We start from the raw sequence: 23,307 nt of genomic DNA, 5'->3' as shown, positions 1-23,307 counted from the left end.
ATAAACTGTCATTTTAATGAAAATATTATTTACTATTTATTCATTTAATGAGTTCTTATTTTTTAAATTAATTGATATATTAAAATCTTTTAGTTTTAATTTCTAATCATGGTAACTATAAATGAATATTACCCACCCAAACAAAAGCTACCAGAGGTTCTTACTAATTTTAAATAAATAAATGCTTTCTGCCACCAAAAATATTGAGAACCACTGGATTGTTATGCTTTTATTGGATTTACTAGACTCGTATGCCTTCCCATAGGTCCTTGTTCCTTTAAAAGGGAACAAGGTGGCATCACAATTATTTTAATTTAAATACTTGAGACACTGTAGCCTGTATACCAAATCTAGCCCATTGCTTGTTTTATAAGTAAAGTTTTCTTGGAACACAGCCACACCCATTTCTTTATGTATCCATCTTTGGTTGCTTTCTTGAGAGTTTGATTGGAAGTTCAAGCAGAGGAGCACTACAGTTACTTACATACTTAGTACCAAACAAAGGTCCTCTTCTGGTGTGGCAGGCAAGCCAATCCTACACACTTCAGTGCCCAGGAACACAAGCTTTCCAGGCTTAGTCACTGAGAATATTCACACCCACATGTTCAGACCCCTGGACTGCTGGTCTCATGAGCTGCCATATTCAGAGGAGAAGCCAGTTGGGCTCCCTTTTCACTTTTTAGGCCTGAAACCCCCTGGGCCCCTTTGTCTCTAGATGAAGATCTTACCTCTGAAGGGAGAGAGAATTATGAGGAAGGGCTAGTCCTGGAGGAAAATGCCTCACTGGATAGGAAGAAGGAGCAGGAAGCTGAAAATTAAGGAACATGAGCAGATGGAATCCCAGAGGCAGCTGTCGGAGGCAGAACAGAAACTGGAGTTGACTATTGAGGAATTAGGGAGCTGCAACAGAAAAGTGAAGAAATGGAGAATCTACAGAAGCAAATTGAGTCCCCCTCCAGATTCCAGTTCTGTATGGCTACAAGAAGACACAACCCCCAGCTCTCACCCCGCAGCTCCTTTCCCAGTGTGGGCCTACATGCTCTACTCCATATATGACTATTTATCATCATTCCTGGGCCATGGGCCACCTCTTCTGCCCTACTGGCCTTTGGGACCTCAGCCATCACCCCTGCCTCCAACATTTGTATAACCATTTTGAAATGTGAAGAGGACATTGAGCTATGGTATACATGCTGTGGCTATGAAGTAATTGAGAACATTGAGATCTGGGTGTTTTTCCCTGTCCAGTTCTACTCCTCTCTCTTTGATCTATCACAATGCAATCTCTAACAAACGTTTTGCAGCCATTAAGGTGCGGGGCGGGGGGGGGGGGGGGGGGGGGAGGGAATTGTCCTATTCTATCAGGGAAAGTCATCTTCTCTGATGGAGCACCCCGCTTTGGGAAGGGTGCACATCGTAGTAAGGGAGGAAGGAGACTCCTGCCTAGTCAACCAGATTAGCCAAATCAACCCTAGTGATCAGTGAGAGGACATGTTGCAGCCAGCAGCTGTCATATCCAAGTTTATTTCTTACTACAACTGCAAAGTTGAATAGTTACAACAGAGATCTTTTTATATTCTCAAAAACCAAAAGTATATACAATCTGGCCTTTTATAAAAAGTTTGACAACCCTGCTTTATAGGGACATTTTTGTAAGATTGTTCTTTTAAAAGGCTACAAGAATTATACACTAGTGCATGGGCTATTTAGTTGCATTTACTTGAAATTTCTGGGTTGTTTTTTGGGGATTTTGCTTTTTGTTTTGCTTTTTTGCTTGTTTTGGGGTTTTTGGTTTTTTTGTTTGTTTGTTTGTTTGTTTTTGGTTATGAGGATCTGACCCAGGAGTGCTTTAACACTGAGCCCCTTTTATTTTTCATTTTGAGGTAGGGTCTCACTGAGTGGCTGAGGCTGGCCTCAGACTTGCAGTCCTCCTGACTAAGCCTCCAGAGTAACTGGGATTATAGGTGTGTGCCTTCACAGCCAGGTCTCTGTGCATTTTAAAAATTACTTATATTGCTAGTTATCTCTGCCTCTTGCTTCTTCCATCATTTGCATTTTTTATTTGTGACAGTTTCATATTTATCCTAACCAAAATAGCATGGATTTATAATCCTATTAATAATACATTGGAGTTCTTCATTTCTCATACCTTCACCAGAGACAGGAATGATGGATTTTTTTTTTTATCCTTCATTTAATGGGAGAAAACTGGTATCTTATTGTTGGGATAATAACAATAGGAACATACAAATGCTTAGATGAGTTGGAATACCCTATTATGTATTGTTCCAGATCACATGAGCATCACTTTTTTTTTAAAGGGTAAGTAAACTGTTCCACTCTTGATACTGGAATACTTAGCGGTCTTAATAGACATAATATTTCATCACTGGATCTTGTACTGGAGCAAAAACTACAGCAGTTCCTTGGTGCAATCATGCCTTAAATAGAGTAATCCTACTGATCTGTCCCCTAGACGAGGGTCCCTATTGCATACTAAAACTTATAGTCATTATTGACTGCAGCCCAGATCAATGTAAAACTGAAGTTTGCTTACCTCCCTTTCTTGCCTTGTGCTAACGCCAACCAAGAATCCCTTTGAGATCCTTTGCATTGTTTTTAGGGCAGTTTTTAGGCCAAAAGGTAAATTCAAAGATTGTGCTAAAAGGCATTTTCTAAAAGTGTTCAAAATTTACTAAAATTTACTCTTGTTTCTAAAAATTCAAAACAAAAACCAAACCTTTAAAAAAATGTCAAGCACTGGTCTGCATACCTAATCATGCTATAAATGTATGAAAATTGTCACCTCCTCCACCTTTAATCTTGTTTTATTCTGTTACACGCAGAACTGATCTACATTAGTTTAGGTTTAAAGAATTTTATGAATCAACCAAATTGTAATAATAGTCCAAAGTAGGGTGGGCGGGGCACGCATTTGAATTTTGATAACTCTGTATCTTAACCTCAGCCATTAATTACCCTAAAAGATTTCTTAATATAACTGGAAAAAAAAATTTGTGTGGGGGCTGGTGGTATAGCTCAGTGGCAGAGTGTTTACCCAGCATGCATGAGGCCCTGGGTTCTCTGTGCAGCACTGCAAAAGAAGAAAAAAAAGAACCTGTGTGACATCAAGACATTATGTTTGACCTTATATTAAATATTAAAGTAGCAGTGCATTGCTATTCTATATTTTAATTTTTTCTTTACTTCTTCAAAATAATAAGAATGCCAGGATTTTGTATTTCTTCATCCTATCTCAGGCAGATGTTCCAATTTCCAGAGTAGTTGTCTCCTGTTATAATTCTCAGCACTCTTCTCTGAATTGAACAAATAGTGGTAAGAGAATCATGGTCCATTTGCAACAGAGTGTTGACTTTGTTGATTTGTTAAACATGTCTGATAGAATGTCCTGTAAGGATTTGAAGGATTTTTACACTTAGTAAAGGTATAAAAACATGCTGAAAGATAATGCTGAATTCAAGATAGGTGTTTTTACCTCTAAAGAGAAAGGGTAGAGAGAAGGACCAGGGAGAGAACAATATTTTGGATATATCTATAATGTTTTATCTTTGAAAAATAAAAATTTGAAGCAAATACAGAAAAATAATAATGTCTTTTTATCTAGATTTCAAACACATAAGTGTCTGTTATTACTTCCTTTTGTGTTTTAATGGAAATAAATAGTAAAAACATTTTGTTTATTTTCAGAAAGAAATTCGTAGCTCCTTGGTTCTTTCAATGTTGCAACAGATGTTAATGGAAGATAAAGCAGATTTAGTAAGAGAAGCAGTGATCAAAAGCCTTGGAATCATTATGGGATACATTGATGATCCAGACAAATATCAACAAGTATGTGTTTTTTATAATGAACCTCTTTTACCCCATTATAAAATTCCAAATAATACAATTTTGCAAATCTCTGATTCAGATACTTAATCTATAGTACGAATGATAGGTTTGTCAACTTTAATCAGTTGGGAATAACTGTTATCAATCTTGTAACTCAGAGGAAAGACTGCTGTAATTCATTTATACTCTGTCAGCACTTTGTCGAGAAGTCAGCAACATGTATGCCATGTTTTCCATACCTTCTTTTTGGTTTGGTCATCAATAGATATGTAACATTTAAAAAAATCGGGAGGGGGTAATATTATGAATAGCTTTCTATCTTGTTTAAAGCATTTTCCAAGTTTCTTAAAATCTGTATTTCTTATTTTTATTAAGCTTTTTGGAAAGTTTATTATTTATTTATTTTTTAGTTGTAGATGGACACAATATCTTTATTTTATTTTATGTGGTGCTGAGGATCGAACCCAGGGCGTCACACGTGCTAGGCAAGAGCTCTACCGCTGAGCCACAACTCCAGCTCCAAGAAAGTTATTCTTTAAAAAAATCTCCTTTTTTTTTTGTTGTTTGTTTGTTTGTTTCTTTGGCAGGGTTTTGAATTGTTGCTGTCAGCCTTAGGCGATCCCTCAGAGAGAGTAGTTAGTGCAACACATCAAGTATTTTTACCAGCTTATGCTGCCTGGACTACAGAACTTGGAAATTTACAGTCTCATCTTATACCTACACTACTGAACAAGATTGAAAAGCTTCTTAGGGTAAGTTCTTCCTTTGCTTATATAGTTTATAACAATTTAAAAGATCTGTTGTAAGCCATGTTAGGGCACTAATAATTGCCACTTAGTTGAATACTTTGATACATTACCAGTTAAAGATTCTCTTAGACTGGACCCAAAAGAGATTTGAGGTCGTTTTGCTTTGCCAAAGCTACAAGAGAAAAAAACAGCATGGTCTCTGTTTCTCAGCTCAAAGAGCACCTTTATGGAAGTAACTCACAAACATTAATCAGAAAGCTAGCTCTACTTAACCTTCTGACAACTAAATTATTTTACAAAGCATCAGCTTCCAGTTCCAGAATACAGAGATAACTAAAATCTGAGTCTATATGGCTTTTGTTTATATGATGTTAATATTGCTTTGCCTCTGCTTATTATTCCAATTATTGCAGTTATTTATTTCCTCTCTTTGTAAAGTGAGCTTTTTCTGCTCATATTAAGAGAACTGAAGTTAGGAAGGAAAAAAAAAATGATAGCAACTTTTTGACTAATTTTTGTTCTGAAAAGTTCTTTTAGATTCTAGAAGAGAAATTTAACATTTCCTGAACATCCATTAAGTGCCATTAAGATAGATGCCTAGATATAAAAATCCTTTTTCATTCTCGTAACCCTTTCAATTCTATTTGTTTTATGTGGAGTCTGTGACTTGTTGTTTAAGTAACTTGCCAGTATCCCACACTGTCACATGACAGAACCAGGATCTGATATACGTCTATGACTCCAAATTTTCACCATTTCTGCTTCAAAATATTAAAAGACAATGCTCTTCATCATAAATCATTGCAACTTTTCAATAGATGTATCATACGTGTTCATATGTATTTATTTAATTTAAATATTGGGCTGTTCTATCTACAAATTTAAGAATGTATTTTTAAAAATCCTTAAGTAGATAACCAGACTAAAGTATACTGTTCTGCAAAACTTAAGGAATGTTTTTTCAAATGTTTTGCATTCTTTCTGAGAATAATTCATAACTGGTTTTTCTTGTTCCATTTTATACCACAACTAATTCCACATTACTACTAAAAACATCTGCAGTATGCAGCATAGATAGTAATTCTTCCATGAATAAATTAACTAAATTAGAACTTGATAGTAGATAATTCTTATTTCTGGTTCTGACAAGAGTTGCTATTTATTAATATGGTAATGTCATCTCAAGTGAATTTGAGCAGCAAAAATGCTTTCATCTCTGGTGATTCTTTTTTCACTTTGTTTTCTGATCCTTTTAAACTTTTTTGTCATCTTTCTTCTGTTTCCTTTTGGAATATCTTCTCCTACATTTTATTTATGCATAGGATTATTTTAAAGTGCTTTTAATACTTGCAGATACAAGTATCACCAAATGTATAAAAGGACCAGAGAGGAATCAGCAAGCACTGTTGCTAATTTGGCCATTGAGTATTTAAAATTATTCCTCTGGCTCACTTTAATTTCTTTACCCTAACTTATAAATTTTCACAAAATAAGACCCTCCCTAAATAAAAAGAGAACCTATACAAAATGTCCCAACTTTGGAAATGACTGTGGTGTTTACCCTTAATGTTTCCATATGAAACACTATTACTTCTGCAATGCCTTATTTTGAATGGACATCTCCATTAAGTGTTATGTTTTGAATCCAACATACAGGTCCTTAAGTGTTTTATTTGCCTCAGAAAGGAAAAACATCATAAATCAAATTAGCAATGTAATTTCAGAAAACTAAAATTAGCTTCCACCTCCTTATATTTCAGGAAGGAGAACACGGGCTGGATGAACATAAACTCCACATGTATCTTTCTGCCTTGCAGTCTTTGATCCCATCTCTCTTTGCATTAGTGCTACAAAATGCACCTTTCTCCAGCAAAGCCAAGCTTCATGGTGAAGTGCCACAGATAGAAGGTACTGAACTTAAATTCTGAAAGGAAGATGTAGAATATTAGCAGTTTAGCTTCCCAGAGACTTGTTTTTGATGAAAATTCTAAAAGTCACTGTATAATGGCATAATTACTAAAATGTATTGTATGGGTAGGATTTTGTCTTTGTAGACTATATGTCTAAAGTAAGCTATATGGCTTCATCTTTTATGGATAAGCCTCATGATATTTATACTTTTCATTCTTAAGACTTTCTTATAGCCTTCATTGGGAGGCTAGAATAAATACTTGTGAATAAATCTGAATCAATGAAAAAATGTACTTAATACTTACTAGTTTAGTATTTAAAGCTGGTCATTTACACTTTCTTTATGCATTTTTTCCTCCCCACTTTTTCGTTTCCTTTTTAATAGGGGAAGGTAAATATAATTACTTTTTCCCACTCTGAGTTCTTAATAGAAAGGAATATAAGAATATGTGGCAGAATTTTCTTTTTTTCCTTGGAAGAAATATCTTATTTTCAGAAATACATGAAATTCACAGCAGAGGCCAGATAGTTCCTGTCTCACTTTCCAGGTAGCCAGTAAGTGATCTTTGATACGTGACAACTCCACTGCACCTAAGCCCCAAGATAAATGCCCATAAACAAGCTATTGCTATGTGTGAGATACCTTTGCAACTTTTTCAGATTTGTGCAGTTACCTATGTTACTGGCTTCTGATTTCTGATTAACAAATAATTATGACATTGAAACATCAAGAGTTAATGTTTTCATAATTATACCTTTCCTATAAAGTAAGCGTGGGCTACCTGTAATCTTTGGAGATAAAAAGCACTATATTCCAAGGTTAATGAAGCCACAGACTAAAAGTAATGTGCGCTATTCGGATGCCAGATTTGTTTGGAAAATTAAGAATGATGGAGTAGATTTAGTTTGATATTTTTTAGTGATATTATTGAGGATAATAAAAAATCAAACTTCATAAGATAAAGACTTTGAAGATAAGACTTTAATATAACTGGCCACTTCTGATTCTGCCATTTTACTCATTAAAGCACTTATTCTGCCTGGAGATTTTCCTGTCTTTCCAATTCCCCCTCCTCTTCTTTCTGTTTGGCTGTATTCATTTGGTACGGCTGTATTAAGAAAGTACCATACACTAAATGTATTATCTCATAACTCTGGAGGCTGGAATTCTGAGATCAAAGTGTTGGCAGAGTAGGTCTTTCTGAAAACTATGAGGGAGAAGGTATCATTTGCCTCTCCCCTATCTTCTAGCAATTTGCAGACAGTCTTTGGTGTGTGTTAGCTTTTGGATGTATGATCTCATTTTTCTGCTGTTATCTTCAGATGGCCCACTGTCAGTATGCTTCTTTCTGTGTCCAAATTTCCCCTTTTTATGAGAACATCAGTCATATTGGTAAGGGGCCTACTACTTCATCCAGTATATGACCTCATCTAATGTATCTTCAATGGTACTGATTCCAAACATAAGACTACGGAGGGGTGGAGAGAACCCATTTCAACCTGTAATGCTTGTTATTTCTTCATATACTTAACAAATAGTCCTTTAATATTAGCTGTTGGGAAGTTTTTATTGGAGATTAGATAGAACAATTTCAAAACAATTTCTTTACCATTCTGAACATAGTCTTTCTAATGTTTATGTGACTTCTTGTGATTGTCATTATACCAAAAATAAACTTTTGTTTTCAGTTCTTGTTGGCTTACTTTGTGACTTTTAACAGTAGGTATAAATATTAATATTATTATATCCTTATAAGGTTATAATGTCTTTATTATAAGTAACGATTTATTATATCTTCATTTAAGGGATAATTTATTTCTTTCACAATTTAATCAATATATCAGGCACTGTTTTGGACATTTGAAATAATCAACTTAATAACAGGTAGCATTCTCTGCCATCATAGAGTTTATATTCTTATGGCAGGGGATACATCAAAGATTCATAACAGCTGTTGGGCAGAATCATTAAAAATAAAATGCTAGTGTTTTGCCAGCTAATTTAAATAACGTTCTGGGAATCTTTCTGTATTATCGTTATGTTAGATACTCAGTTTTTTTTTTAATCACAGTTAAATAGAACAATATTTTGAGTCTTCTGAATCATTCTAATTTTTTTTAAGAGGGAAAACTGTAATTTTTTTATTATTTTTATTTGTTTTATTTAGTTGTACATGAGAGCACCATTCTAATTTCTTGCCTATAACTATTCACAAAATTACTTATTTTCAATCATTAGACTTACCTTTAAACCTTTAGACCCTACTCTTTTTTACCATAAATTCCAACATATCTATTTTACTTTTTTTTTTTTTTTAATTTTTATTGTTGGTTGTTCAAAACATTACAAATTTCTTGACATATCATATTCCACACTTTGATTCAAGTGGGTTATGAACTCCCACCTTCACCCCATACACAGATTGCAGAATCACATCAGTTACACATCCATTGATTTACATATTGCCATACTAGTGTCTGTTGTGCTCCGCTGCCTTTCCCGTCCTCCCCCCTCCCCCCTCCCCACCTCTCCCCTCCTCTATTTTACTTTTAATTAATTCACTTCATCATACTATAGCAGGGTTTGACAAATATAATAGAACGTGTTTGAAATTATATCAGATATGTTTTGACAGATATTAAATACAAAAATCCCTTATCCGAATCTGTTTGATTTCTGGGTTGGGGTAGTGAGGGATACCATATCATCTAAATTTCTTCCTCCTTTTCTTTCTTCCTATTTAATGATAACAAATGGAAGAGTTCAGATAGAAAGAATAACCATTGTCTATACTTAATATATTATTATATATCTGGTGCCGCATAGGAATACAGTAATATTTTAATGTTGTGTTGGAGCATTTTTTAAATTGTTTCAAATTTTCTTAACTCCAATAATTATTATTAAATGTGTTTTGAGAAAATGTTGCCTCGTGTGTCTTTTTAAGGTGATGCCTTTGTATAGGAGTTGCCTCCAGTCCAAGTTACTGACCTACAGCTAATGAGCTGTGGGCATGAATTATTCACTTAATAGTTATCCAGGAAGTATTCCCTTAATAAACTGGAATCTGATTACTGTCTGTAGGATTATAGATGTTATTGATGTTTAAACTTTTAAAATATAATAGTATAGCCAGGCATGGGGTGGCACATGCCTATATCAGCCATTTGAGATGCTGAGACAGGAGGATCACAATTCAAGACCAGCCTGAGCAACTTAGCAAACCCTGTCTCAAAAATAAGAAGAGCTGGGGATAGAGCTCAGTGGTAAAGCACCTTTGTGTTCAATCCCCAGTACCCAAAGAAAACAAATGAATAAATTAAAACTAAACTAAAATATATTAATATGTATATGAATATGCATATGTGTAAACATGTATGTATACATGTGTACATTCATGTTTTATTTACACAATTTTAAAAGTTTTTTAGTTTTCCCTCAAAATTGTGAAAAGCACATGATATGGAACCTTGGTTTTAATGTCCATAGTACACTGTGCTTTATCTTACCAGACCTTGACTTCAACATTTCTTACTAACTTTCTGTTTATCAAATGCTGAAAAAAAAAAAATTTTTTTTTAAAGATACAATGTTGGGGAATGAATACTGAAGAAATGCACTCAGTTCAAGCTTTAGTGTATTTTATGTTATTGTTCTTTGCTATTAAATGGTATTTTCCTACTCTTATTAGTTTCTTACTCCCTGAAGGAAACATTTTATTATTTATTATTTCATGGACATAAACAGTATAGTGGGATTATAAGTATTTTTATATTTTTAAACTAATTTCAAATTTACATTTTATGTAGGAGCCTTATCTTTGGCTCAATTTTAATTTAATCAAAAATATGTTTTTATTAAACTTGCATTACAATATTCATTTATTAACTATATAGTTAATAAATGAATTCCCATAAAATCTCAATTTTTGAGATTTGTTCAAGTGACAAGAATTTTTTTCATTTATTTTCCATCAATGACTTGATGAATATGTTCCAGTTTTACACTTAAAGTTTATAATAAGCGAATTAAGTATTAGGGGAAGGACCTTATTTTTCTTTTGACTGAATAGCTAAATTCCCAAATTATTGTTTTTTGTGTAATTATTATACTTCTGTTATTTTTAGTGACTAGGTTTCCTCGGCCTATGTCACCTCTTCAAGATGTGTCTACTATTATTGGAAGTCGTGAGCAATTGGCAGTGCTCCTACAACTTTACGATTACCAGCTAGAACATGAGGGTACAACAGGCTGGGAGAGTTTGTTATGGGTCGTCAATCAATTGTAAGTTACTATCTCCATATTTATTTGCTATACCTAATCAGTTCAGTGGAAGATAGCTCATATTTATCCTTGAAACTGAGGGACAAAATAATTTTTAAAACATAAAAAAATAATAATTAACTTGGCATCATCAATGATAAATTTTGTTAGAAGAGATTTACCCACCCCCCAAATATGTAATTAATTATCTGTGAAGAAGTTGCTTTTGTATTATATCAGAGCAACCAGTCTGCTTCCTTATTTGTGTATTAGTGGTGATGGATTTTAAACCATATCCAGACTTCTGATTTTTTTGTTTAAAATGGATGCTGTGTTAGCCAATCTCTTCTTGGATTTGAATCTCATTATCTCCGTACTCAGAACTCTTCCATTAAGATTTTATATATTTTATGCCAAGCTGTTTTATCTTAAAAAGTTTTTTCAGTAGAATATAATCTTCTTCACAAGGTTCCAAGCAATTCCTTTGCTTTCAAAAAACAAAACAGCCAGGCATGGTGCACACGCCTATAATCCCAGTAATTCAGGAAGCTGAGGCAGGAGGATCAAAAGTTCAAAGCCAACCTCAGCACTGTAGGAAGGCCCTAAGCAATTTAGTGAGATCCTGTCTCAAAATTTAAAGAAAAAAAAAAAATTTTAAGGGGTTGGGGATGTAACTCAGTGGTTAAGTGCTCCTGGGTTCAATCCCTGGTACCAAAAAAAAACAGAAAGAAAGAAAGAAATAGAGTTTTTGAATTTGGATTGCATTGTTCCAGAAATTGTCAAGGAAGTGTAGTAATTTATATGTATCCCCTGCCTGTTTTTCTTTCCTTTCATATTCAGGTTGCCACAACTTATAGAAATAGTTGGCAAAATTAATGTTACTTCAACTGCCTGTGTCCATGAATTCTCCAGATTTTTTTGGCGCCTCTGCCGGACATTCGGCAAAATTTTTACGAACACTAAGGTAAAAACTTGAATTTCATATTTTCTTCTATGCAAAAAACATAGAAATATAATATGTTAATGCTGTAACAGTAATCGAATATAGAGTAAGAAAATGAGCCCTTCCTGATAACTTAGAATATTATGATAATAAAAGAAATTCTAGTTGATAGTAGTCTTATCTTTATTAATGTTCAGAAAATGGCTTACCTAAGTTTAGTTTGTATCCACACTTAGTAAGATTTACTCACTGCAGATATCTCAAAGGTTTTCAGCATAGGAAGTATCAATTAAGGAACTCAACCCAAGTCTATGAATATACTTTTTGTACTTACTACCATCTACCACAGGATCTGGAAGCAATTGTTTGTTCAGCACACTTGGATAAAAATTCTGAGGTGATTGTGGAACTGCAAAACTTTCTATTTCGAACGTGCTATAAGGATCCTACCTCTTAGGAATAGCATGGACACTTGAGATGTATTTTAATCATTACCCAAAGTATAATTTTTTACATAGGCCTATATGGGTTATTCTGTAGGTTTAGGTATTAAAGTCAAAATGTCCTAAGATCCCAATTTCTTCTTTAATACTATTACCCCACTTTTCTTTATAGCATATTGTTTACTTGTTTGGAGATCTAATAAAAACATTAAAAGTGTATTTGTTCTAATCAAATATTAAACAAGACATTTAAAAGTTAACATTTAAATATTGCATTTATTTTAGTGCAGCTCTTTATTATTAAATCTGTGGTTGTTGCAACGTTTAAAGCAAAAGAGTATGGTATAATAAACTAGAAAAAATTCAGAGCATTTACGTTATGTTCTATTATCTGCTGACTAATGGTCTGTGACCTTTTTTTATTAAAGGTCAAATAATCTGAGTTTAGTCTTTTCATGTGTGAAAGGAAGATGTTTCACTGTCTTTTAATTCTATAAGTATGATTTAGTAGATTAATCTTTAACAATGGTATTTCTCTCAGTTTAATTTGAAGTATATGTAAATTAATATGTTGGCCTGTTGTACTCTAATCAGAAAGCAAAAACCAGATCTTGATATTAATGTAGGAAAATCATTTTACATTTCTCATTAACATCTAATTGTCAAATATAATTTGATTTCGATGTTATCAGTATTGGCAAAAATTGTTCAACATGTCCCAAACAAGAAGCTGTTTTTTCTTTTAGAAAACCAAGTGGGAGTCATTTTAGCACTTAACACTAATTGATTGTCTTCAGTAGTCTGAAATCTTGTGGTAATTCTAATAATAAAAAATTGAAACAAGCATTTGCTCTAACTTAATATACTTAAGTTAAATTCTTTACTTCATATTTAAATGTTAAGGAGTGCAGTAAAAGATTAAGATGGATTTCACAGGATAACTATGTTAGCTGTGAAAGTACCCCAAATAAATTTATTTCTTTTAAACATAATCAAATGCTATTTTTTAGTAATCCTAATCAGATAATAACAATCTAAGTAAAGCTTTTTATCACTACGTTCACTTTTTAGGAGGCAGTAATTTTGAGCATTTAAAATGATTTTGGGACTTGGCGCCGTGGCACACACCTGTAATCCCAGCAGCTTGGGATGCTAAGGGAGGAAGATTTCAAGTTCAAAGCCAGCCTCAGCAAAAAGCCAGGCACTAAGCATCTCAGGGAGAACCTGTCTCTAAATAAAATACAAAATAGGGTTGGAGATATGATTCAGTGGTCAAGTGCCCCTGAGTTCCATCCCTGGTACCAAAAAAAAATCATTTGGGGGCCTGGAAATGGAACTTGGTGGTAGACTACTTGCCTCACATGTGTGAGAAGGCCTTTTCTTTGATCCCAATACCACAAAAAATAATAAATGAAATTATCTTTGGAATAATTTTAATTTAAGGAATAAAACCAAAGGCCATCAGAAAATAGTTGTTAACCAAAATTGATTTTTATTCTTAAAGGTGTTATTTTTAGTAACTTGATTCTTATATTTAATATATTTCTGACTACTTAAATAGGTCTATAAGCAAAATAAATTAATAATAAATAGTAGTAGCAGCAGTGGTAGTAGAAGCAGTAGTAAACATTTTATTAGTCATAAACATTTAATTAGTCATTGAACTTGAGACTTTTTGGATCTTCTCTTTGGTCTGCTTAGGTCAAACCTCAATTCCAGGAGATCTTAAGACTGTCTGAAGAAAATATTGGTAAGTTTGTTCATTACTACCTCTAAACCAATTGAATCTCTTTATTCAGAGAAAATGCTATATTCAGTATATTTAAATTATATAAACCAACAAATACAGTTTGAAAATGCAAATTTTTATTATGGAAGTTCTTAGTTTTACAACTGGTTACATCTAATATATTCTTCCAATGTGTGGTGTCATGAAATTAATCTTTATTCAGATTGATTTTAAATATCTACCTTTATTGTAACCAAATTGAACTAAGGCCGAGCTTCTCAAACTGGATACTTGTTAACTTGTGGGAAATGGTAGAAGGAAAGTATAACATGTCCCCCCCACCCCTTTTATCTTGTTTTTTTTTTAAGGTTTGGGGGCTTCTTTGTTTTGTTTTTTTCTTGTTGTTTTTGTTTGACACATGCTCCCCAAAGGTTATTTTTAATAGCTTTTTAAATTATTGGTGTTTGAAATTCAAATTTGTTAATATTACATGTTTAATTATGAACTCTGGTAATAAATTAGTGAAGAAAAAATTAAAATTTTGGAAACTGACATTTTTTGGAATTATTAACTGAATGTTTGGTTGTTCAGATAGATGGTGATTAGCCTCTGTGTATACAGTTCACATTTATGAATAAAATTTACACTCAGATTTATCTCTCAACTAACTCTGTCATCTTATATCAGTACACTTCTCAAGAACAAGTTATTTTTATCGAGAATAAACAAAGCTTAATATTAAATTAATGTGAAAATGAAGCTTTCTGTTTTTTGCTAAAGTTTCTTCAGGACAGTAGATAAATATGTCTTTTCAACTCAATTTCTTTATGACTTTGAAAATAATTTAAAGCCATATAAAAATATAAATATAATAAGAAGAAAATTATGTGAGCATTGAAGCAAATGTAAATCACGTAAAACAGTACCTGATGATCACTAAATGAGAGCTATTAGCACTGTAAATAACTCACCTCATTATCTTCTTTGGAACTTTTCTTTGAAATTGTCCACAAGTACAGTAAAATAAATTTTTTTTATTAAAGTCACTGGGCACACCTCAGTGGCTGGATAAATTTTCTTCTTTCCCTGTTTTACTTAACCTGATTCTTCCTTGCTCCATGAAAATGATCAGGGTGCTGAAAACTCTACTGAGGGTGCAATAAGTGCTCTCCAGTTACGATAGTACTGGAAACTAGGGAGAATCTCATATCTGAAAGCAGATTAAATAATATAGATCTAGGATCCTGCTTTTAGCTGAGTGACTCTACATTTTACAAGCACTGCAAATGGAAAGCATTAATGTTTTGGAAGAAAGACCTAGCTATATGGGTAATTGAGATACTTTTTTATTAGTTCTAATTTCTGATTTGGGAAATAGGAATATAACATCTCATTTTGGTTATTAAATTTCTTTACCATCTATCAGAAATTTTTACACTAATGGTCCTTCAAGAAGCATTATGTTGTATTTTATAATAACCAGTGGAAATATGCTTTTACTACAGTGTTTTCCAAATGTGTAACCTTGCTAAAAATTTTAAGTATTATGACTTTTTTTGTTTACATCTAAAACATGCTTGGACTTTTAAAAATATTTTAATAATTTTAGATTCCTCAGCAGGAAATGGGGTCCTCACTAAAGCTACAGTCCCCATTTATGCAACAGGAGTCCTTACGTGTTATATTCAGGTAAGGGAATAATTCTTATTCTCCAACAAAAGTACCTTCAAGGAGTTGCAAGTAGAGTGCTTACCTAGCATACACAAGGCCCTGGGTTCAATCCCCAGCACCACCCAACAAATAAAAACAAAGTATCTTCAGTTTAGAAAAATACCTAGTATTATGTTTTCTCTATGTGAAGACATAAATTATAAATCTGAACCCAAAAGAAAAACAAAATTTTAAAGAATTTATAATGGAGAACATATTTAAATAGTATGACTGAGTAAAATATCAGTTGAACAGTAAGTTTAGAGATTATGTGCTTTTTGATATTTTGTTAATGTTAGATTGTACTTATTTAGTAGAGTTTCTTTGTGTTTCATAAGAAAATCATAAGATTTTCATAAATAAATGACAGCACATGTGTTAGGTGATACAAATTACAAGATGTTGTAGAGTACTTTGTCATTGTTTTCATCACAGTACTTTTTAGTAATACTTTATTATTTTTTGTAACTACATAATATCTGCCCCCAAACGTAATACCTTATAATTATTACAAACCATTTTATTTGTTCATTACTCTTCTATCTGGGCTTTGTTCAGCTGGCTTCTCTTCTGTTACATGTAGTTTTAGGGCCTCTCTTTACTCCGTGGCCTCTGGAGCAGCAGAGCCAGGATTTAATACCTAGTGGCTGAAGGCTTCCCAGAGTGCAAAAGCAGAATTTGCTAGGCTAAGGCTCAGGCCTAGAATTAGTATATCACTTCTACAGTATGTTGGTTAAATAAAGTCTCAAGCCTAACCCAGATTTAGAAGACGGGAACTAAGCCAGAATGATATTAAGAGATGTGGCTCATTGATTGCCACCAACTGAACAGACTACCTAACTATCCTTAGCATTGTTTTAAGTAAATAGCACATGATATAGCTGAAGGCATATTAGTAGGCAACTAAAAATGGGTGGAATCTCTATTGCAGCTTTGCTTTGATACTGATTTGTTACTCTCTACCTTTTCACTAAATGCACTGCTGTGTTTTTAAATTGTTATATCCTTCCTTTTTCATTTTAATCATTGATTTTTGCCAATCCTTTATCTTAACCTCATTCAAAACTAACCTATATAGGGGAAAAAAAGATAAATAGTAATATAGTCTTTCTCATGTTTCTTTTTTAGAAAATATTGTTAGTTGTAGATGGACACAAAACCTTTTATTTTATTTATTTATTTCTGTGTGGTGCTAAGGATCGAGCCGAATGCCTCACATATGCTAGGTAAATGCTCCACCACTAAGCTACAAGCCCAGCCCTTCTCATGGTTCTTTTGAGATATTTAGAAGCTATTAATTGTTGACCTCTTATGTCTTCATTATATATTTATTTCTTGATAGAATATTGGATTCCCCTTTTTTCCAGGTCAGGTTAATATATAACATAAAAAGTTTTTGGTTTTTTTATTTTTTTTAACTCCCCTAATTTAGTAGGTTTGCTTTATCTAATATTTCCTTTTTAAAAAATTTTTCTAATTAGTTATACATTACAATTTTGATATACTGTAAACAAATGGAGCATAACTTCTCATTCCTCTGGCTGTATATAGTGGATAGTCACTTCAGTAGTGTGTAACATTTCTTAATAAAAAATTTCCTGATTATGAAAATAATAATAGCTCATTGAAGAAAGCTTTGAAAATTATAGATTTATTTTTAATCAAGGGAGAGCAGCTGTTTCACTTCAGAACACATTAGTCTATATTTCAGTATGCAGTTTTTCTCCACTAGAATATTACAAAGATAATTTCTTGGAAATCAAATTTCTACTACTAGGAAGATAACTATTTTAATAGTTTATATTTAACTATGTAGAGCCAAAATTCATGGGAATTAAATTTGACAAATTTTAATAAATTTTTTTTTAATGTTCTAAATCACGACCATTCAAAAGAACTTTCTGCAGTGACAGAAACAATGTATATATGTGTTGTCCAGTAAGGTAGGCACTAACTACATGTGGCTATTAAGCCTTTGAATTAATTATAGCTAGCGCAACTGTAAGCTACTGAATCTTTTGTTTTATTTAATCTTTCATTCAAATTTAAATAAAAATAATCACATTTGACTAGTGAATGCCATATTGACGGCACAGGTCTAAACCAAATAAGATAGCTTTTGTCCTTATGATCATACATATGCTTAAAAAGTATCTGTATTTTGTTTAAAAATAGATGGGTAGGGGCTGGGGATGTGGCTCAAGTGGTAGCGCGCTCACTTGGCATGCGTGGGGCACTGGGTTCGATCCTCAGCACCACATAAAAATAAAATAAAGATGTTGAGTCCACCGAAAACTAAAAAATAAATATTGAAAAAAAAAATTCTCTCGCGCTCTCTCTCTTAAAAAAAAAAAAGATGGGTAATTATGGTATGTAGTCCTACTTGATTGCTTGAAAATTCATCATCAATATTTTTCCTCTATAGGAAGAAGACCGAAAACTGTTGGTTGGATTCTTAGAAGATGTAATGACCCTGCTTTCATTATCTCATGCTCCTCTTGATAGCCTGAAGGCTTCTTTTGTGGAACTGGGGTAAAAAATAAATTGTAGTTTACAGTTTTTTAAAAGGTACATAAAAGAAAGAGATAAAAGATCCAGGTAACTGAGAACCAAGCAAGGAAGGGAAGCCCCAGGATGATGGCTAAGGGAAGTCCCACTCTAATAGTTTTAAAGCAGACCAAAGGAGCGCCTACCCATATTGGAACAGGACTAGTTTGAAGAAACAGGGGAGGAGAGGGACTATTATATGTTTCAGCTATTGCAAAAAACAAGTAATAACAGGCTTTTGAAAAAAAAGACAAGTTAACATTCTCAAATTAGATTTATGGAGTGCAAATTTTGTCTCATTACACAATAATTCTCTTGGTTTTGAGACCTAATTTTTTTGTTTTGTTTCATTTATTTAGATATTCTTAATACTTTTTAAAATCAATTCATTGTAGTTTTAAATGGAAAGGGTGCAGATAGGTTTTCTTTGAAGCAATTGGAATAATAAAACAGCAAATTTGAAAAAAATGTAGTTTCCCAGAACTGAAAAAGCACCTCAACTAAAAGCCAGCCCCCTAGACTCCTTTTTCCATTATGTTTGATTTGCTTAGTTGTACTCATGATCTCATTATCTGGCTGCTAAAGTAGCTTTGTCTCAGTCTTTACTGAAAACAAGCTTATGCATTTATTAATTATAACATATTATATTTGAATATTTTCATAGCCAACATAGTTCTCCATACAGGTGGTTTTAGGTGATCTTATTTGATCCTACAGCTACAACCATATAACATAAACAGGACATGTATTGCTTCCCCAAGTTTTATAGATGTAGAAACCAAGACTCACAGAGGCTGTAACTTACCCATCTGATTCTTATTAATGCTCTTTCCTGTTTTCTCCTAGAGAAATCTTTCTTTATTTATAATTTTAGTTTTCATTCTATTAAAATGTTAAGGTTTCTGGGCTGGGGTTGTGGCTCAGTGGCAGAGTGCTTTGCCTAGCATGTGTGAGGCACTGGGTTCATTTCTCAGCACCACATATCAATAAATTAAAAATTGAAAACTAAAAAAAAAAAAAAAAATTTTTTTTTTTAAATGTTAAGGTTTCTGTTGCAATTGCAGATGCTTAGAGAAGCTGAAAGAATGATTTCTGAATGTGGTTTATGGTTTTATTAGATGACTTTATTTTTTAAAGAACCTTAGCTATACAGCAGAATGCCATATGTTCTGCCAATATTTTTATCATTAATATTTTTTATACATAGTGTATTACAGTACATCAGTAAGGCACTGTGGCTTTTAATTTTAACAATGGTAATTTTTTTCCAGTGCGAATCCAGCTTACCATGAGTTGCTGTTAACTGTTTTGTGGTATGGTGTTGTCCATACTTCAGCACTTGTAAGGTGTACTGCTGCTAGAATGTTTGAGGTATGTTAATATGTGTCTCTGTTGATTCCAAGTAGAGGGAGAGGGGGAAAATTTTTTAAAGTGCTTTGTACACCATGTTGATATGTATTTTATGGCATTGAACACTGTCTAGTTGTGTACTGTGTGATGGGGCAGAACTTTAGCTTTGACATATTTTCTAGCCTTATTGGTTCCTTAAATGTTATTCTCAGTTCTAGTTCTCAAATTCTTTTAAATCTTATTTTAATTTCAATCTTATATAAATCTTTCTGATTCTACTTTTCTACTTATTGAAGTAAATGACTAGTTAAATAAACTAAAATAACCTGGGTATCTTTCAAGTTATGGATTCATTAGTAGCATTAAAAAATCAATTATTACAATTATGGAAATATTTGATTTATTCATTACTTCAACTTGACTATTCCTTCTTCACATGTTTTATCTGGAATAATATCCCTATACATTAACTACCAATAGACTTAAAAAAAAAAAGGAGATTGTTCACATAATTTACCTTGATTTTATGAAATTGCCACCTACTCAAGTTTGAAAATTGAAATATCTATCTGTTATACCCATTAGGTAGCAAACTACAACATAGCCAAGTATATTCTTATAGAGAGACATTTTTAGAACTTCAGTCAAGCACTCAAGTTGGTTTAGTCTTTCTTGATGCTTTTGTCTTACCATAGTCAGGCTTCCTGGGTTCAGTTTCCACCTCTGCCACTGGGTGATCTTATAAATTACTTTGGCAAATTTGAACTTCTTCATATCTGAATTTCGTGATCTACACAATGAAGACAGTAATAAAAGTGTTCATCTCAAAGGACCGTTGTTAATATTAAATGAGTTAATGCTTGAAAGCCACTAATACAGTGTCTGGAATATAAGAGCATATAATAAATGTTAACTATCATTATAGTTTTTTATATTCACGCTATTACTTCACAAAATAATATAATAGTGCAGGGAATATATATTTGCTTATCCAGACTTATCTCTAATGTTCATGGGATTCTTTAAGCATTTATTTCCATAAGAATTAAATATTTTTGAATTTCATAATTTCACCACAATTTAAGACAAATTGCAGTCAAAAGTATAGAATACGGATATACTTAAAATATTTTCCTTCTAAATTTTTTAAGATATACTATTGCCTTCTAAAAATTTTAGGGCTGGGATTGTAGCTTAGTGGCAGAGCACTTGCCTAGCACGTGTGAGCACTTGCCTCAGCAGCACCACATAAAATAAATAAATAAAATAAAAGTATTCTGTTTAAAATAAATAAATAAAATGAATAAGACTTTTAATATATAAATTAGATCCATGACATCTAAAGAAAATCCCATTGTATGAGGAAGTTGAAAATTCTCTATTCATATTATTCCGTCAGTTGTTTTACATATTTGATTAAAAATCTGTAATCCAGGGCTCTTTGTCCAGGTGAATGCTAAAATAACTATTTGGTTTTATGTCTAGTACAAGTTGGTTCTGGTTACAAGGAATTTTGATCTTTCAGCATGCTGAAAGATCATTGTAGAAAAATGAAAGACATTGTAGAAAAGTCTCTCTTCACTCTCATCTTCCCCCTCTAAAGAAAAAAGAAGTAACCTTTTAAATGAAGAGCTGTCTCTTTAATTTGTTCCCCTCATGGGATTTTATTCTAAGACCAAAAAAGCTAATTGTTTTTCTTAAACCCTTGCTTTCTAAAATGTATGTAGGCACTATTGAAACATTTATATATAAATATAAATAAAATATTATATATATATATATATATATATATATTATATATAAATAAAAATAATTTAAATAAATAAACTGAAACATCCCTTGTTTTTGTTTTGTTTTTCAGCCTTGTTTCTTATATGTAGCTATTGTCTGATCTGTGTCACTACTGGTCTGAAAACTATATCCAAACTTAAGCAGTTTTCAGTGTCTTCTCAGATTGATTATGAACTTCTGAGTCTAGTTTGAGAGACTTTCAAAATTCATTTATGAGGGCTGGGGCTATAGGTCAGTTTTACAGCACTTGCCTTGTATGTGTGAGGCACTGGGTTCAATCCTCGGGACCACATAAAAATAAATAAATAAAGGTATTGTGTCCATCCACAACTAAAAAAAAATTATTTAATAAATTCATGATAAAGATTTTACAGGGCATGGTAATACACCTATCGGTAGGAGAAATTAAAGGTCCTTTTTCTTTAGTGATCCTTATTTTAAACAAAATTGTATTAAATACAGTTCATGAGACTTCTTTTGATATTAATGCTTTATAATGAGAGTTATGGCTGATTCCCCTCAAAATGAATTATTTCAAGATGACAACATAAAAGGAGACTTAAAATAACTAAAAAATACGTGAGAGCAAAAACTCTTGAGGAGAAGGTGAAAAATGGATATATCTGGAACCTAGTATAAAGTACTGAAGTCAAACAAGAAATTAGCCTAGTTTTTAGATGGTAAGGCACAAGGGGAAACCTAATCAGTTATATTGTTCTCATTGTTAAATAAGAGTCCATGTCTTACCTTTTTAAAAGGGGAACGTGGCGTCTGGGATTGTGACTTAGTGGTAGAGCGCTCGCCTAGCATGCGCGGGGCCCTGGGTTCAATCCTCAGCACCACATAAAAATAAATGAATGGAATAAAGGTATTGTTTCCAACTACAACTAAAAAAAATAAATATTAAAAAAAGGGGGAACATACTGTGTGAGTCTTACTGTGATGCATTAGATTTTCTAAATGATGCAGTAAAAAACCTCTTTCATATAAGTGTTTATTGTATCAATCATAAGGAAATCAAGAAGAAGGCATGGACATTAAGTCAGATAAGACAGAATCCATTTTCTAGCTCCACTATTTATTGGCTCTAAATGCCTGGATAAATAACTTCTCCAAGCCTCAATTTCTTCAACTGCTAATATGCTGAAAATAATGTACTTGGCTTATATAAAAAGCAAATGGTATATTGCTTGTGAAGTGCATAATAATAATTGATAACTCTTTACTTTCTGATTTTCTAGTTTAAGAAATTGAACTTAATCTCAGAGCAGCACAAAGTTAAACTTGTCCCCTAGATTATCCTCTTTTTTAATATTTTTAGTGGGCACAAAAGCAGATATTTCAAGATATACTTTATGGATTCAAAATCTGAGCTATCTTAGTTATAAGATGATACAGAGAGAAGAAGGTTTTCTTTAACAGTATTTGAACTTCCTTCTCCTGTTCCTTTATACATGACATCTATAACTAAGGTAATAACGAAAGTTCCTTTGTTGTTTATTCCTAATCATCTGTGGTTTTATATAAAAATTTCTTCAGAATTTGGAAGTAGATTCTAAAATGAATTCAGTTGGTAAGTGGAAACAAATTATTACAAAATTAAGTATCTTCACATAAAGTGAGGTATGCTCTCATGTGTTGCATAGGGATGTTCACATATGCACATAATGATTTCTGTTATTAAAAATTCCATGGCATCTTGATCTTCTGTGAGGACTAGTTCCATTATTAGGTGAACAGACTGATTCGCATTTAGGATTAAAAATGCTTACACTCTGAAGTTGAAAAGAGGGTTTCCCTTCTGTATTAACCTCAAATTTAGTAATCTTTATAAAACAATAAATGCATACTGCTCAATATAGTTCTGTTTTGCAAATTAGTGTTATCTAATAAATGAATTATTTTAATATATTCTGATTATGTTTATTTGAAAATTTATTCAAGGTTTTAGAGAAATATAAAACAAAGAACTGTTTAAAAGTTAGCTACCAAACTTTTAAAAATTAATTTCATTTTCCAAA

At 32.6% G+C, this 23,307-nt stretch overlaps 1 protein-coding gene across 4 annotated transcripts in view; it reads left to right on the top strand.

Annotated features, from left to right (window-relative positions):
• Relch (RAB11 binding and LisH domain, coiled-coil and HEAT repeat containing) overlaps window positions 1-23,307 on the top strand; it is a 99,531-nt gene that overhangs the window by 54,410 nt on the left and 21,814 nt on the right. For 3 of the 4 annotated variants that reach the window (XM_027949011.3, XM_027949010.3, XM_071602689.1), the window contains exons 14-22: window positions 3,709-3,849; window positions 4,437-4,601; window positions 6,359-6,506; window positions 10,638-10,794; window positions 11,614-11,737; window positions 13,861-13,909; window positions 15,498-15,577; window positions 18,024-18,130; window positions 19,417-19,516. In XM_027949011.3, the coding sequence (XP_027804812.1) occupies window positions 3,709-3,849; window positions 4,437-4,601; window positions 6,359-6,506; window positions 10,638-10,794; window positions 11,614-11,737; window positions 13,861-13,909; window positions 15,498-15,577; window positions 18,024-18,130; window positions 19,417-19,516 (1,071 nt within the window). The remainder of the gene's footprint in view (window positions 1-3,708; window positions 3,850-4,436; window positions 4,602-6,358; window positions 6,507-10,637; window positions 10,795-11,613; window positions 11,738-13,860; window positions 13,910-15,497; window positions 15,578-18,023; window positions 18,131-19,416; window positions 19,517-23,307) is intronic. The other variant, XM_071602688.1, reaches the window with a different exon arrangement.

This window comes from Marmota flaviventris, chromosome 16, assembly GCF_047511675.1.
Source record: "Marmota flaviventris isolate mMarFla1 chromosome 16, mMarFla1.hap1, whole genome shotgun sequence".
Lineage (NCBI taxonomy): Eukaryota > Metazoa > Chordata > Mammalia > Rodentia > Sciuridae > Marmota > Marmota flaviventris.
Note: the sequence above shows the minus strand (reverse complement) of the source record. Positions and strands in the feature narration are given on the sequence as shown.